This window comes from Cetorhinus maximus, chromosome 8 (genome assembly GCF_964194155.1).
Source record: "Cetorhinus maximus chromosome 8, sCetMax3.hap1.1, whole genome shotgun sequence".
Taxonomy (NCBI): domain Eukaryota; kingdom Metazoa; phylum Chordata; class Chondrichthyes; order Lamniformes; family Cetorhinidae; genus Cetorhinus; species Cetorhinus maximus.
The window spans coordinates 42,114,638-42,130,771 of record NC_135886.1 but is presented as its reverse complement, the minus strand read 5'-3'; the positions used below and the strand labels follow the sequence as shown (position 1 = coordinate 42,130,771).

At 41.3% G+C, this 16,134-nt stretch overlaps 1 protein-coding gene across 1 annotated transcript in view; it reads left to right on the top strand.

Annotated features, from left to right (window-relative positions):
- LOC144683582 (signal peptide, CUB and EGF-like domain-containing protein 3) overlaps window positions 1-16,134 on the top strand; it is a 421,925-nt gene that overhangs the window by 95,039 nt on the left and 310,752 nt on the right. Inside the window, exons 2-3 of the mRNA XM_078546743.1 lie at window positions 12,638-12,760; window positions 15,237-15,362. Coding sequence (XP_078402869.1) covers window positions 12,638-12,760; window positions 15,237-15,362 — 249 coding nt within the window. The remainder of the gene's footprint in view (window positions 1-12,637; window positions 12,761-15,236; window positions 15,363-16,134) is intronic.

Genomic DNA, 16,134 nt, shown 5'->3' with positions numbered 1-16,134 from the left:
AGTAGTGTCTGGAAAGCACCACTGTTTCCCTTGGAAAGATGTGTGGCAAGAGACTCAGGGCTACCCCTTGGTTAATGCTCCAGCAGAGATAATTGAGTTGTGCTGGAAGATTCTTTTCCCTTCCACCCCAGAACATTTGGATAGCATTTGTGAAACTGCTGATGCAGATGAACCATAAATGTAATTGGCTGACAGGGCTGAGTCCCAGTATCATTGTTTTAATAGATATCTGTGCATCAAACTTGGTCAAAATACTACATTTCATTATCACATTTGTTCATTACACTCTGCCCATTCAGAATCAACACATTTGATTAGCATCTAACAGTGAGGTTTTTAGGTGAAATCTCAGGATAGTGTCATTTTTCTTAAAGTATTATGTTTGCATGCTGAGACTTGGAGGAATCCAAAAGTTTCTAAAATAAAAAGGAGTCTACACACATTTCATATTTCACTGAAGGCAGCCAAAATGTTTAAACATCAAGTGGCGGTAATTTCTAAGTAGGATTTTTTCCATTGAGTCTCAGTCACTTATTTAATTGATTACTCGCCTAAGGGTATGCACAGTGGAGTAATTACTCTTTATGTTCATTATTGTGGACGTCCACTTCTACAGTTTAGTTTTGCCAAGACAGTTTGGTGAATGATGAATCCAGACACAGAAACAGAAGTAGAGACGTTAGCGTTTTTCCTGGCACGATGCTGTACCCTTCTCATTTCACCAGATGAAAGTTTCTGCAGTTAAAAAAAGGGACAGCTGTTTAAAGAAGCCTTGCCCTCTGAATTACAAGTGAAAATTTCCAAATTTCAAGCTTGTAAACAAATGGAGCAATTTGGACAATTCAAGTTGGCTGCCCAATTGCCAGCTGCAATAGCTTTTTGTAAAAGCTCAGACCGATAAACTTTGTAGGGAAGATAATATTCAATCGCTGTTGGTGAAGGCTGGAAGACTTTGTGCTCTGTTTCCATATTAGATTGTGTTAACATATTGCCTTTATTCAAAGATGCTCTTAAGGTTTCTTCAAGAGTGAAAATGCAATAAACACAAAATTTGACAGTTACAGGCATTTTGCCTATTGTGCTGATAAGTTGCAGCTTTTTCACTCGTGGTAACATTACCATAATCATTGTTGCTGGAAAGATGGCCTTGTTTGTTTTAGTCTGTTCAAATTATTTTGTTTTCTTGCTAATATTCCTCTGCCAGTTTTTTTTATTGTCCTGTTCTTTCCTGAAGGAGACTTCTTGCTCTGGTACTTGAAATTATCATGTGCAGTCTTTGATATTGCTAGCAAACTATCTCGCTGTTTGGGATGATCATTGAATATTAATTGTATGCAGGTGGTGGGCATTATCTGGGGTCTTGTGTTACCACTTGTGGTCTTATAAATAGGAACAGACTGAAACTGTAGTAGTTGGGTTAGGACATGTATGTATGTATAATGTGTATCTCTGTAATTAAACTCTCATATAAGTATGTAACTATTGGCTCCAGTTCTATCCTTCACTATGTGGCTTTCTGGGATATAATACTGCAGAAGAGAATGGTTGCCTAAAGGTGAAGGTTGGAAACTGAGAAAAACATTTTCAGAGAGAACTAAAATCCTAATGGCAATTCTGGGACGTGTCAGAAAGCAAGTATAAATTAAATGGTATGATTACCATCTAATGTCCTCAGAGTCTGAACCATATGACCCGTGGAACAATGAATGAGTGAGTGGACGCAAGTATGTCACTACCAAAGAGGAAACGAGGCATGGCCTTGGCATTGTCACTTGCTACAAAGGTAAAATCAGGAGTAAAGTATTTTGTGAGGTGGATGTCCATCAGTTGGATCGTGATGAAGGTTGAACCTTCTATTAGAGCTCTTGGATAAACTCTACAAGAACAATGACCTGCTAAATGCCTATGAAACACGCTCAGAATTTAATAGATTTTGGAAACAGATTTCATGGAGAAATATACCATGGACCTTAATAGATTGTATATAGTGATAAAAATAAATTTGAAGTATTTGAATGGATGGAGTACTAGTATTGGATCAGTACTAACATTTGAATTACTGAATTGTGCTGGAGTACCTCATATGGATAGACAATTGGTTCCAACTGGTCTTTGTTTCTCGGAGAAGGAGATCCTGTTGGATCAGATGTCTGCTGCCTTAGAAAAAGTCCTGGGGAAGCAGCCATTCCTTCAGTCTACATAGAACAAATGAGATATTCCGCTGTGACACAAAAAATAGAAGACTCAATCATTGACTGATTTCAAAATGGTCCAGATTCTGGGTACAAGCGAATATACAATAGAAGGATTAAAGACAATCAGAATGAGGATTAAAGCACCTTTAGCAGATCTAGCTAGTACAGCAGAAGACAAAATTGGAACAAAAATAATGGGCGAATGAATCTCGATAATGTTCAAGGAACAGTTAATAGATGCTTCAGGTATCACTTGAAGTATCGTTATGCAGTGAACTGCCCAAAGGAGAAGGTGCAGCATCCTTGAAATGATATATGAAGGGAATTCTGAGGCAGTGAATGAAGATGACCATAAATCCAAACAAGTTATACTGGTCACAAGGAGTTTTAGTCCTGTGTTAGTTGCAAATTCCTTTAACGGTGCTGTATTAGATAGTACATGTACTTCAACAGTATGTGGGACAGATTGTTTAAAATGTTATATTGATTCACTAAGTTATGAGGATCAGTGCAAGCTTACGGGATATGAAAGTACTACTTGCTTTAATTTTGACGATGACAACACATTGATGTCACTAAAGGGAGTTGTAATTTCATGTAAAATAGCTGGAGTAAGCCATTTTTAAAATACTGATGTATTCTCTAGTGAGATATTGTACCTACACTGTTAAACACTGTTTACACTGAGTAAACCTCCCAGGAAAAAAACACAAATGAAACTTCATGTGGAGTTCAGTGATGCAGTTATTTTTAGGAAGTCAGTTATTTTAGTATTCACTCAACCAAACCTGATGTTTCGCATCTGAGTGTTAGACCAGTATTAATGGCATCAAGTGACAAGAATCAGAGAGAAAAAAAAAGTCCTAAAGTTTCTGAGACAATTTGCTCACCCTAACTGTCAAAGCTTAAAGTCCTGCTAAAAGACACAGGTATAGTTGATGAAGAGTATATGAGCCTAATAGGAAAGATTAGTGAGAAGTGTAAAATCTGTAAAAGAGTAACAGAGGACACCACAATGTCCTGTTGTAAACCTTGAATTGGCACCTGACTTTAGCAAGGTAATTGCCATGGATCTAAAGGTGTGGGAAAAGGACAGAAATATTTTCTTCCTACATTTTATAGACCTGGGGAAAAGATTTAGTCTTTCTATAATAACACATAGTAAGGACAAAAGGGCTGTTGCAGACAAAATGATGGAGAAATGGATAGGGGCTGGACTTGGATCATCTGCAAAGTTTCTGGAGGGGAATTTCCAAATGGCAAGTTCAGAGACATGTTTGAAAGTTTTTTGTAGTCATGAATCCAGCAGCTGAAATTCCTTTCAGCAATGGACTTTGTGAAAGGAATCATGCGGTGATTGATGATCAGACTGTAAGATGCCATTTGCCCTGGCATGGCTGTTCATGCAAATCATTCACTCCAGATTGTTGCGGGATATAGTCCCTATCAATTAGTCTGTGGGTAAAATCCCAAACTGCCTTCTGTTCTGTGCCATAGTCCTTCTGCTCTGGAAGGCACTTAGTACCTCAGATGTTCATGTTTTGTGGTGGTGTTTCCGCAGAGCAGAATGTGGTAGATCAAAGGCTGGATAGTGCTAATTAAGTGACCGATGACAAATTTATCACATTGACAGTTCCATGGCACAGAGTGGGTACTCAGATAATGTATATTCTAGATATTTTAATTAACTGATTCTATCCCGAATAATTGTTTCTAGAAGCTTCCCCACCACTGAAGTTAGATAGGGAAAAAGTGTCCCTGCTCATAAAAGGATCAAGAATGAGAGGGCACAGATTTAAAGTGATTTGCAAAAGGAGCAAATGTGATGTGAAAAAACTTTTTCACTCAGCGAGTGGTTCAAGCCTGGAGTCACTGCCTGGAAGTGTGGTGGAGGCAGGTTTAATCGAGGTATTCAAGGGGGCATTGGATGATTATTTGAATAGAAACAATGTACAAAAGGTACGGGGGAAAAAGTGGGAGTATGGCACTAAGCCATGATGCTCATTTGGAGAGCTGGTGCAGACACAATGACCTCCTTCTGTGATTGATTCTGGGTCTTATAATTGGAGGGTTGTGACAATTGTGGGACATGCAGTTAAGGCTACTGGCAAGTTCTAATATTGGCTGAATATTCAGGATGATTGACAAGGAGCAAGGTTCATGGACTTGGGATAAAAGAGTGGAAAGTAAGAAAAAAGTCCTGTTCAAGTACTGATAGTGGGTCCAGAAGTTAATCTTGGTTAGAAAATGATCCTGAACTGGAGAAAGAACCTGAGTTAGTGCACGAGGGAGATCTTGCAGTAGTAGCCCCAACAGGCATTTGAGTGGAAGTAGGTACTAAGCAAAGTAGGCCTGGAATAACTTTAAATTAACAATCCTGCACAGAGAATTTTGTTCCCATCCCAGTGAATTTTACTCGGTCACCACAGAAAGATGATATTATGCAAGCAATTGTGAAGCTTGATTGATTAGCTGAGCTGATTGTGCACTCAGACTTGACCAGATGTTAGTTTTGATGTGTTGGAATTAAGCAATACAGTGAAACATCCTGAAGTATAAGGGCGAATAAAACATTAAGCATGGTAAATCTGGATAAATGCATACTTAAGTTCCCATCCTTAGGAAACCAAAGAACACAAAGCAAAACATTTTTAGTGATGCTTCAGACATGCTTATCTTCCTGATGGGTATTCTAATGTGGCCGGTTTCATTATGGGTGAGAATGGGAAATGTTGTCCTTTACAGTGGGAAGCTGATATAATGAAAAAAGGGGCGTTAAAAGTACTCTGGCTGCTGAAACACTGGCTGTTCTGGAGGCAGTGAGTACAAGATTCTATTTGTCAAATATTTTAAGTACTTTTCTGTACACTGGATGTACTGAAGGTAGGACTGGATTTTGTGCTCCTCTGTTGGTAGATTTGAAGGCGAGGGGGCTTGTAAAATCCAGTGGGTGGCCTTCCCATTACCTGCCTGCCACCGACCTGTCTGAAATTTGATGGGGGGTAGGTGGGGGAGGCATTGGGTGGCCCTGTGACCTATTTGAGGCCCTTAAGTGGTCAATTAATGGCCTCATCTCACAGCCGCTGGTATTTTACCTGCAGCGCGGTGACACCCATGCCATGTAGTGGATCTGGCAGCTGTGTGGGCTGGTGTCGGGAAAGGTGGGGGGAAATCTCCTCTGTGGGCCCCCTTGCCCTATTAGAGGCACCACTCCCCTCAAGATCACCCCCACCTTTAACAACACCACCCCCCCGCCCCCCGGCCTCTTGCACTCGGCCCCTCACACCCTCCGCACCTCCACTGAGAACCCCGACCTGGGGTTTACCTGGGCTCCACCATGTGGTGGAACTGCCTGTAGTCCCAGAGGTGGCACCACCCCTGGCTGGTGCTGTTGGAACCACAGAGCTGCCAACCATTTAATTAGCCGGCAGCTCTCTAAGACAGCACTTCCCACTGAGATGGGGCAGAAGTCTTGCACTGTGTTAATATTACTCCGAGCATTAAATTGTTGCGGGGCAGCCGTCAGGATTGTTGGTGGGCTGCTCCACCGACTTTTTACAGGAGGAGGTGGGGGCAGGGACCGTGGCACCCTGTGAAGTCCAGCCCATAACATACCATTGAATGTTATGTAGATGATCATTCCTTGTAGAATAATGTATACTGCATGAAAGTGTAAGTGAGAGAAGTCTACGGATTGACCTTGCTCACTTGAAACAATTGGTTGGGTTAGGAGCTGCATGTTTGTAGTGCCTATCTCTGATAATAAATTCTGCTAAAAGTGTGTAGAAATTGGCTCGAATTCCACCCTTCACCATTTGGCTTTCTGGGATATGACATGGAGGAAGGTTGGGGGTTGATCAACACATCAAACCCAGTGTCTGTTCAAGCAATGTTCATGCAAATGCCTTTTACTTGCAGGACTCATTGGACGTGATCATGAGCAGGAACCCTGGATGATTTTTCCCTCCATAATCCAGGGGCACGGAGGCCAACGATAACCCTCTTATCACTTCCCTGGTTGAGTCCTGTTAACTCAGCATAATTGGGAAATTAAATCCTCCAGGTTGTTATGACTCACTGAATTGTCGTGAGGCCTATTTAATTCTGTTTTGAGATTATCTTCGCATTGTTTTCATTAATTGTCAGGAAACTCTTTGAATTGATGTGACCAATGGAAAGGCCATTTTAATTACTTTTGTTCGGTCTTAGACCTCTTTCAGATGTAAACAACTTCCAAACGCATGAAAAGTAAAGAAACTTCTGTTTAATTCAGAACCAAAAATCAATTAAGTTCTGCTTAAGAGGCCTGGTTGGCATGCTCTGAAGGTGGCCAATCATGTCTTTTTCCCTCCTTGATGCACAAATATCCGGAGCAGTGTTAGATATTGTCACTGTGCTGAATAACATGTTAGAAAGTGAAATCCCTAAAACTAACAGTTGAAGGGGCAGGATATGTAAGATTTGGAGCTGAATTTTGCCCCAGTAAGGGGTGAGAATGAAGGCAAGTGGTGAAATTTCTCACTGCCAGTCCGTCTGCCAGTTTGCTGGCATCATCCTGCCCCTCCGTGGGAGAGCTACCTGCCGACAAGAGGCGGGTAGTGAATTAATGTAAGTGAAAGGCCAATCAAGGCAAATTATCAGAGGCGGACTGGAATGTTCCAGTCAGCCTGTGGGCCCGCTGTGGCATCGGGAACACACCAGCTGCCCAGAGACCGTCCCTCAGCGGCAGACAAAGGGAGCCTGTGCTGCAGGCAGGCGTTGAGGCGCTCCCCGCCCACCTGATCATAGCTGTGGCCACTCCATGATGGTGGCCTGGTATCTGTGGCCATTTTTAAAAATTTCAATTTCTTTATGAATGGGTGCCTCAAAATGGAGGTAACCCCTCTCTCTCCCTTACCTGCAACGGCAAGCTGCAGCTCCTTCTGTGCTGAAGGGCCTCCTATTGGCCTTCCAGCTTCAAGAACCTGCCCACTGCCCTTAATTGTCCTCTTGCTACCAATTGGCCAATTCAGAGAATATCAATGCAATATCAATCCCGACACAGTGCAGGATCAGAACTCCCATCGCCTGCCCTTGGCCTTGCTTTAGTGATACCAGATCTGGACTGACAGCAGTCCCCCAGCTCCAACACCAGATGCATGCCATTGCAGCTGGTGAGTAACTGTACGGTATGACGGGGAAAGATCGAGGTAGCTGAATCAATGCTTTAAAAGTAACTGCTTCTCCTTGAGGAGCATTGGTGAAGAGGTGTGTAGGAACATGACCTCTACTAAACAATTAAAATGAAAACTAAGTTATACTGAACAATTTAAGACTCTTTCAACACATTCTGATTCATTAGTCTGTCACTAATATCAGGAGCATCAATATTATTTGTGTTCTCATTGGTTCAGATTGTTTGTTTATTTTTTACTATTTGTTTATTTTTTACTATTTGTTTTTTTTCCCCCCCCACTAAACCAGCACTATCTCCAAACCCTTCCCCATTTTAAATGTACTTATTCTTCTCTTACTGGTCTTTAAAAATTTTTTTTTGCTATTTTCGCACTTGGGATGTCAGTGCTGGGTACTATGACACCCTCTCCATTTCAGGTGCCACAGTCAAGTGTAGCACAGCCAGTTGAAGGGTCAAGCTCTAACAATATGTATTTTAACCTCCCCTTTAGAGAGCTAGTCTGCTACCCTCTCTTCCCTGTCCATTTCTCACACCAGGCTTTTTTTGGCAAGTTGGCAAATTATGGACCAATCTGCACTAGGTTGATGTTGTTGGGTGGCCGAGTTGGTACTATTAATGATAGAGTTGATCCGCAGACATTTCTTGGGTGGAAACATTAAGTTTATTTACAATATACTTAGCAACAACTACACGTGTGCTTTTAACTCTAACCCCATCTCTGTACTGACGGTTGAGGTAGCCCGCGCTACTCTCTTATTGGTTACTATAGATCATGTGATCTTCCTTAACAAGTATTATTCTTAAAGGTACATTACACACTAAATAAAACCATAATTACTACATTGTTCCCCCTTTAACTTGGCTATACATATTATATTTACAAGTACATATTTTTCAAGACAGCATAATATTTACACTAGGTAAGGAATTTACAAGTTCAGTCTTTCAGGTGGTTTCCTGGTACATGTGGAACATTGAAGCTCCACAACTTTGTCCGGAACCTTCTTTTTCAGAGTTGCGTAAGTATGAGGTGCTTCAATGGGCACTTGTAGTTCTGTATCCTCAGTCAGTTAGCTTTCTCATGCCTGCCTTGAACGTTTGAACCGCCCTGTCGGCCAGTCCATTTGAGGAAGGGTGGTACGGTGCAGTTTTCACGAGTGACCGTTGAGGCTGAAAAACCGTTGAAGCTCAGCACTCGTAAATGCTGTGCTGTTATCGGCAATGACTACTCCTGGTAGCCCATGAATGGCAAAACTCTGACATAGTTTCTCAATTGTAGCGGCTGATGCTGGTGACTTCACCTCGTATAAGTCCAACCATTTTGAATGGGTGTCAACAATGAGCAGAAACTTTTTTCCCAGAAAAGGGCCAATGTAGTCAATGTGTAACCGCACCCAGGATCTACCTGGCCACTCCAATGGGTGTAATGGAGTTGTCACTGGCAACTTTTGGAATTGCTGACATTGCACACAGTGCTTTACTAAACTCTCTATTTCATCATCCATCCCAAGCCACCATAGCTAGTTGCGTGCTATGGTCTTCATTCGGGAAATTCCTGGATGGGCACTGTGTAATTCAATTAAAAGTGGCTCCCTTCTCTTTGGAAGAACTATCACTTGTGCTCCCCACAATAAGATGCCATCCTGGCTGGTTATTTTATGTCTTCTGTTGAAGTACCATTTCACTTAATCAGGTACGGGCTCCTGTGAGCAACCATGTAGCACTTGTTCTCATACTTGAGATAGGATTAGGTCTCGACTTGTCCAGTCTCTGATCTGTTGAGCACATACCAGCGAGGAATCTAAGAAATTTAACAGTAAAACAAGTTCCTGTAGAATTGGGACGTGCTCATCATTTTCTTGTAAAGGCAAACGACTAAGGGCATTTGCGATTTGATTGCCAGGCCTGTGTACAAAAGTGTATTCGTATGCTGCCAGAACTAAAGCCCATTGTTGTATTCTTGCTGAGGCAATGGATGGTGTAGCCTTGTTCTCACTAAACAATCTTAGCAATGGTTTGTGGTCTGAAACAATTTTAACGCACTGGCGAAATTTCTTGACACCAAAGATGATGGACAGGCCATCTTTTTCTGTCTGCAAGTATCCCTTTTCCGCTGTGGTGAGCGTTCTTGGTACGTAACCTATTGGCTGTTCTGTGCTGTCATCCATCCAATGAGAGAGCACTGCACGCACTCCGTAGGGAGATGCGTCACATGTCAGCACCAATTCTTTCGTCTGGTCTTAATGCACTAATAGATTGGACGAGCGCAACAATTGTTTCGCCTTTGTGAAAGCTTATTTCTGGGGCGCCTTCCAAGACCAACGTTGGTCCTTTTCGAGTAGAAAATGCAGGGGGGCCAGCACTGTAGACAAATTGGATAAGAACCACCCATAATAATTCCTAGGAATGATTTGAGCTCTGAGGCATTCTTTGGTGCAGGTCCCTCTCTTATGGCTCTCACTTTCTCCTCAACTGGGTGGAGGCCCTGTGAATCTACTCGGTGACCCAAATAGATTACCTCCCTCGCTTGGAATGTGCACTTTTATTTTTTCTAGCGCAGACTTAAATCTCGGCCTTCTTTTTGACTTCACTATTGGCCAAACTTCTCTTAGATGCAAGCTCAACTTGTCTGAGCTCAGTGGCTGAGTCTCCCAAAATTTCATCATCTGTCTGCTTCTTGGGAAATTCTGTGACTTTTGCTTCCAAAGCCTCTTTGGCTTCATTCAGCTGATTCTTCAGCTCTTTGCTAGACAGCTAGCTTCACTGAGCTGGCACTGTCTTGGAATTTATCCCAATTCCTGTCTCCTGGCTGTATCCAGCTATATACGACTCCCAGGGCTTCCTGGTGAGCCCTCTCCATTTACCAGGGCTTCCCCTGAGCCCTCTCCGATTACCAGTGCTTCCCCTGAGCCCTCTCCAATTATCAGAGCTTCCCCTGAGCACTCTTTGTTTACCAGTGCTTTCCCAGAGCCCTCTCCGATTACCAGGACTTCCCCTGAGCCCTCTCCGATTACCAGGGCTTCCCCTGAGCCCTCTCCGATTACCAGGGCTTCCCCTGAGCCCTCTCCGATTACCAGGGCTTCCCCTAAGCTCTCTCCAATTACCAGGGCTTCCCCTGAGCCCTCTCTGATTACCAGGGCTTCCCCTGAACCCTCTTCGCATTTTTTCTGTTGTGCTTCCATTCTACTGTTTGAGATGGCCTCATTTCTTCTTGTTGCTGAATGGTTATGCATTCCCCTTGTGCATTTGATCTTGAAGGACAATCAATATTTCTTTCAATTGTTTAATTTCTTGTTGCCCTCCCTCTGGGGTCTCCTGTTGCCCTTGGCAGAGTTGCCCTCTCCCTGGGGTCTCTTGTTCCCTTTGGCAGAGTTGCCCCCTCTCTGGGGTCTCTTCTAATTTTCTGTCCGTAGCCACTCGGGCTGCCTCTGCAGCTGTTGGCTTTTCTGTGCCGCACTTTTTGAGTTTTGATGGGATCTCTTGCGATTGTGGGCCGCTCTCTCTTCCAACCCCGTGAAACTTCGCTCCTGTTTGGAAAAAAAACACACAGCAGTGATTTCCTCCCCACTTTTCTGGGTGAGTCTGCAGTGTTTTCTTTTGATGTTGGATGTCCCTCACTTCGGGAGACCCAGCAGCCTCGTGGTCCAATCGGGGTTTTTTCTTGTTTAAGTTTGAAATGGCAGCGCTGCTTTCTGCTCTGATTGCTGCTTTTTTTTTTTAACTTGCAAGCTGTGTGCCAGATTCTTTAACCTACTGAGCCTGCAGGGCTGCCTCCTATTTCACAATGCAAGTGCAGATTCTCTCCCATTCCCAATGCTTTATTCACCCGTCCTGTGGACTCTCACTCAGACATCCTGCAATCCCGGTACTATTCTTTCAATGTCGGGGTGCTCTGGGAGATTTCTCAGCCATTAGGATTGGGGCCCGTTTCTTCTTTAACCTAAAGCGACAGCATACCTTGTCAGTATATCTTTCTTTCCTTTTAACTTGATTTCTTCTATTCAACCCTATTTTATCCTCATCGCCAGCTTATTGTAGGGTGGCCGAGTTGTGCTATTAGTGATAGAGTTGATCCACAGACACTTCTTGGGTGGAAACATTACGGTTATTTGCAATATACTCAGCAGCAGTTACACGTGTGCTTTCAACTCAAACTCCATCTCTTACTGAATGCTGAGGTAGTCTGTGCTACTCTTCTATTGGTTACTACAGATCATGTGATCTTCCTTAACATGTATTATTCTTAAAAGTACATTACACTAAACAAAACTATAACTATTACATTTGAGATGACAGAGGCTTATTTTACTCAAGTAGGCAAATGAACCCCTGATTTTAACTCATAAGTTTGGCATGGAGGTGGAGGGGTGACTGTTAAGCCATTTTAATTCCTACATGTTGTTTCCATATCCTAAGTGAACCACCCACTTGATGTTGGCGGGAATCAATACCTGGCTGGTGGACAGGAGCAGGATTTTGGCTGGCTATTGTTTGCGACCTACTGGGACAGTTCTGGGCAGTTCTGGGAACTCCTAAGGTTCTGGCACTGATCATGGTCAGGGGGAGTAGTGCATAGTCCAGGGCAGAGAAGTCCTGACATTCTCCATTTATCCAGAGCCCCAAGGAAACCGTTTAAAAAAAAAAGTTGTAAAGTTACCTTCTTGGCCCAATTCTGGGCCTGCTCCTGCCTAACTCCAGATTTTTTTGACAATCTCAGCGCTGGTCGTTGGTTGTACAACTGCATATTAAATTCATGCCCAAGTCCTATTTATGTCATAGGATCCTATGATCCTGTTGATGAGGGCACACTATCAAAACATGCTAATTAAACTGACAGCAGGCGTGACTGTAGTGAGGGCGCTGCCTCTATTTTAATCCCATGCAAACGCTGTTGTCATCAGGTACGGGATTGGGGTGTTGGATTTGGCCCTTGGGTCTTCCTCCCTGTAATGATATTAAAGGGAGAAGAATTTCTTTGTACAGAATCAAATCACAGCTGCCTAATGTGAAAAATATTCATTTTACCGAGCGAATTTAGCAAAAAAGAAACCTTGAATAAACTACTTACTGCCAGATTACATTAAGTTTTTTCATGCCTTAGACTGTTATGTATCAGATGGCAGGCAGATAGGAAAACTGTCTGTGTGCTGACAAAGCAGTACTAGATCCAAGACTAGTGGATTTTTCACATTCTACAGTAAATTATTATGGTTAACAGACTACATAGTAATGATCCTTTTCTAACATCTCATTTTTGTTGTTTCAGATGTTGATGAATGTGTTGAAGGAACAGATAATTGTCATATTGATGCTATCTGTCAGAACACCCCCAAGTCATACAAATGCATCTGCAAGTCTGGGTACACAGGAGATGGCAAACAATGTGAAGGTAGTGTAATCATGAGCTAACATTTAAAAAGTTCACAACATGGTATCATTTAATGAAATAAGTTTTTCGAATTTGCTTTCTTTTTGTCTTACATTGATGCCAATTAATATTATTAGGAAAATTCATGTCAGGCTATAGCCCTGCTAGAAGTTTACACATTCCTGTTGTGCGCACTTCCTATACTGGGATTAGCCAAAACCAAGATTGTGGAGAAAGTGTTTGTCATATGATGACATGTCAACTGGAAATAGTTGGAATAGAAACTTTCAGCCTGAATTATGTGACCACAGTACCATAGCTTTCTGAAAAATGAGTGAATAATACTGATATTTCATGTACCTACGTCATTGTACACAAAGCTATCATTTTTTTTCAAAATTGTGGTCCATGTTGAAGCAAGCTTCTATTCAGTAATTTGCTGTTTTCTGATTATTGGCTCTTTTCTGCTTTTTAACTGTCTCCATATTTTTAATTGAAATAGATGTTGTTTCCAGATTTGTAAATTCTCCAATATCAACATGTGGCAAGCCAAATATTTTGACATTTGGAAGCTTTATTAAGGTGCTGTCATGGGAGAATTCATTGTTGATGTTGATAAATCTAAAACAGTAAGAAGCATTGTACTTCAAAGACAAAGTCGCCATATTAACCCACTCATCATTTCCCTTGCAGTTATGTTTGAATTACTGTTTCAAGTGCTTCTAAATTATTAACCACTGCTTCACAAATGTTATACATGAATATTTTCCCATACCTTCTGTAAATGATGGGATTATTTTGTAAATAGTATTCAGGATAGTTATTTCAACTGTGACGGGAATGTAATCATGAACTTCTCAGGGGCCATTAGGGATGGGCATTAAATGCTGGCCCAGCCAGCGACGCCCACATCCCATGAATGAATAAAAAAGAGTTGTCCCTGACCGAGTGTTGCAGACTGCCACATTCCAAGGCCCAGGACTACGTGCTAAGGGACACACTAAAGCTTGGGGCAGCCATCTCAGAGGCACAATGGGGAAAGATCGCTGTCTAAGACCTTTCAGCCATAGTGCACCGAGGGGTTGGGAATTGTATAGACCCCCTTGGGCTGTATGGCTCACATTGAATGTATGCAGTGAATATTACATGTATCACAATTGTATTGAAGCACCTCAGAGTGCAACATGATCCATGTAGACAACTTAAATACCATTGCACTTTCTGACTGTGTCTGTTATGACAGTTTTGAAATGTCTATACTGTTCCTTTGAGTGTACTGAATCACCTCAGGGTGCTACATGATCTATGTGGAAAACTTGAATATTATTGCGCTCTTTGCTATGGCCATTTTGAAATGTTTTGTAATGTTGTGTCAGATATTTTATGAATGAAGAATAATTTTGCAAAAAAAATTTTTTAAAACAGATGGTCATAACATTGAATCTCTTGAACGATAATACTGTCAATTAGCAATAATAGATGCCTTGATTTCTGCTATTTATTATTTTGGAGCGGCACCTGAGCTGATTTTCCTTGTGATGAGATGCTATTTACATTGTTTTACAACTGATAATTTAAGGATTTTAGTAGAGAACCTATTGCTTGGACGTGTGCACTACTGACCCAAAGGTACCAATCTATAATGAGAAAGGAATGTCAAATTATAGCTACAATGGCCTTGAACTTCCCGTTCGCCAGAGGATTGGAACGTGTATATGTTTCTACCTTTAGTTTTGGTTGACCCTGCAAAGTGTCAGCGCGAGAATCCTTTAAGCATATTATGAAGCTCAGTAACACATTTGAAAATGCTGTTGAGTATAAGATTTGCATTACTGTGTATCTGAAACACTAATTGAGCTTAATCAGTGTTCTGAAATTAGCAAATCATGACAAATGCCAATCTTTCTTCTGTGTGTATTCATTTCCATTTGTCAAATTATATGACATTAATTTGCTGACTGAAACCAGTTACATTTGATGAAATTCCACTGATTTATAGATAAGTAACAAAATATGTTCCTGTTCAGCCTTCTCATGTACTTCTTGTACTTTCTATATACAAGTCCTATCAATTGCTAGTCTGTGCTAAGATATTTGCCTTTCGTTGAAGTGGAAATTTCTTAATAGAATGATCTGTATAGTTGATGCAAATATCGAATCTAGTGCAGAATCCAGTTGTCTGGCTCCCATAGTCACTAATGAGGACTTTCATTAGTTTTACGCATGACGATTGGAGGACAACTCACAATGATGGGATACAGTTGATTGGCTGTGGTGTAGATGCAATTTTTTAGTCCTTTAATGAACACCACAAATGATAAATGGGCAAATGATGACAAGCGACATGAGATAAATGAAATGGAAAAGATAGAAAGTGAAAGAAATTAATAAGCACCAACCAAGAGAATAAGAAGTCTTCCTATGTTGCCCCTGCTTGAGTTAAATTAATTTCCTTTATGTTTTTGGTTGACTTAAACTCAGATTAATTGTCTTCCAGATATTGATGAATGTGACAATGAGTACAATGGAGGCTGTGTCCACGAGTGCATAAATATCCCAGGAAATTACCGCTGCACGTGTTATGATGGTTTCAAATTAGCACATGATGGCCATAACTGTCTTGGTAAGCACTTAAATCCAGTATTTACTGTTAATCACCATATGAGATAAATTTATTCCTTTAGTCCATTCTTCTAGAATTTCTACTCTGGATCCAACCTAACAAATATTTACAATGTGACAAAAGAATGAAACATTTCACTAAGAAAGTAATCACAGTTAGTTCAGGTGGTTGTAATATTAGGCAAAGTATGTGATTGTTATGAAGAACACATAATATGTCTGTGCCATGATCACTGAACTATGATGCGCAGTTATATACTGAAGAAATAATATGAATGTGAATAAGCTAGAAGCTCTAGTCGAATGCTTCATTGTCCATTGTGCTGTCTGGTTAACTTTGAAAAGTTGCCGGTGTTTACAGCTGTGATGGCACTACCAGAGCTGATACCATTTCATCAAACACTACTTCTGAGGGTTTGAGTAATATGTTCTTTGTAAGATTCTACCTGAAGATTCTGCTGTTGTAACTTCTTAGAAACATAGAAAGATTTACAGAACAAAAGGAGGCCATTTGGCCCATCATGTGTCCAGGCTTTTTGTCTGCTTATTGAGGGGAATGACGCCTATTGAGTTGAGTGGAATATAAAAACAAAGTAGATGTGGCTCACTAAAGCACTCTAAATTCAAGTATAGCATAGATTTGAAGCTTTGTATGAGTACATCTATACATTAACCTTATTAATTGAATAGCAATCTCTGTTGCATCGTGGTAACATTTCCAGCTTCTACAACAACTAGTCCAGTGACAACCCGATTGAGTCAGACAATATAAT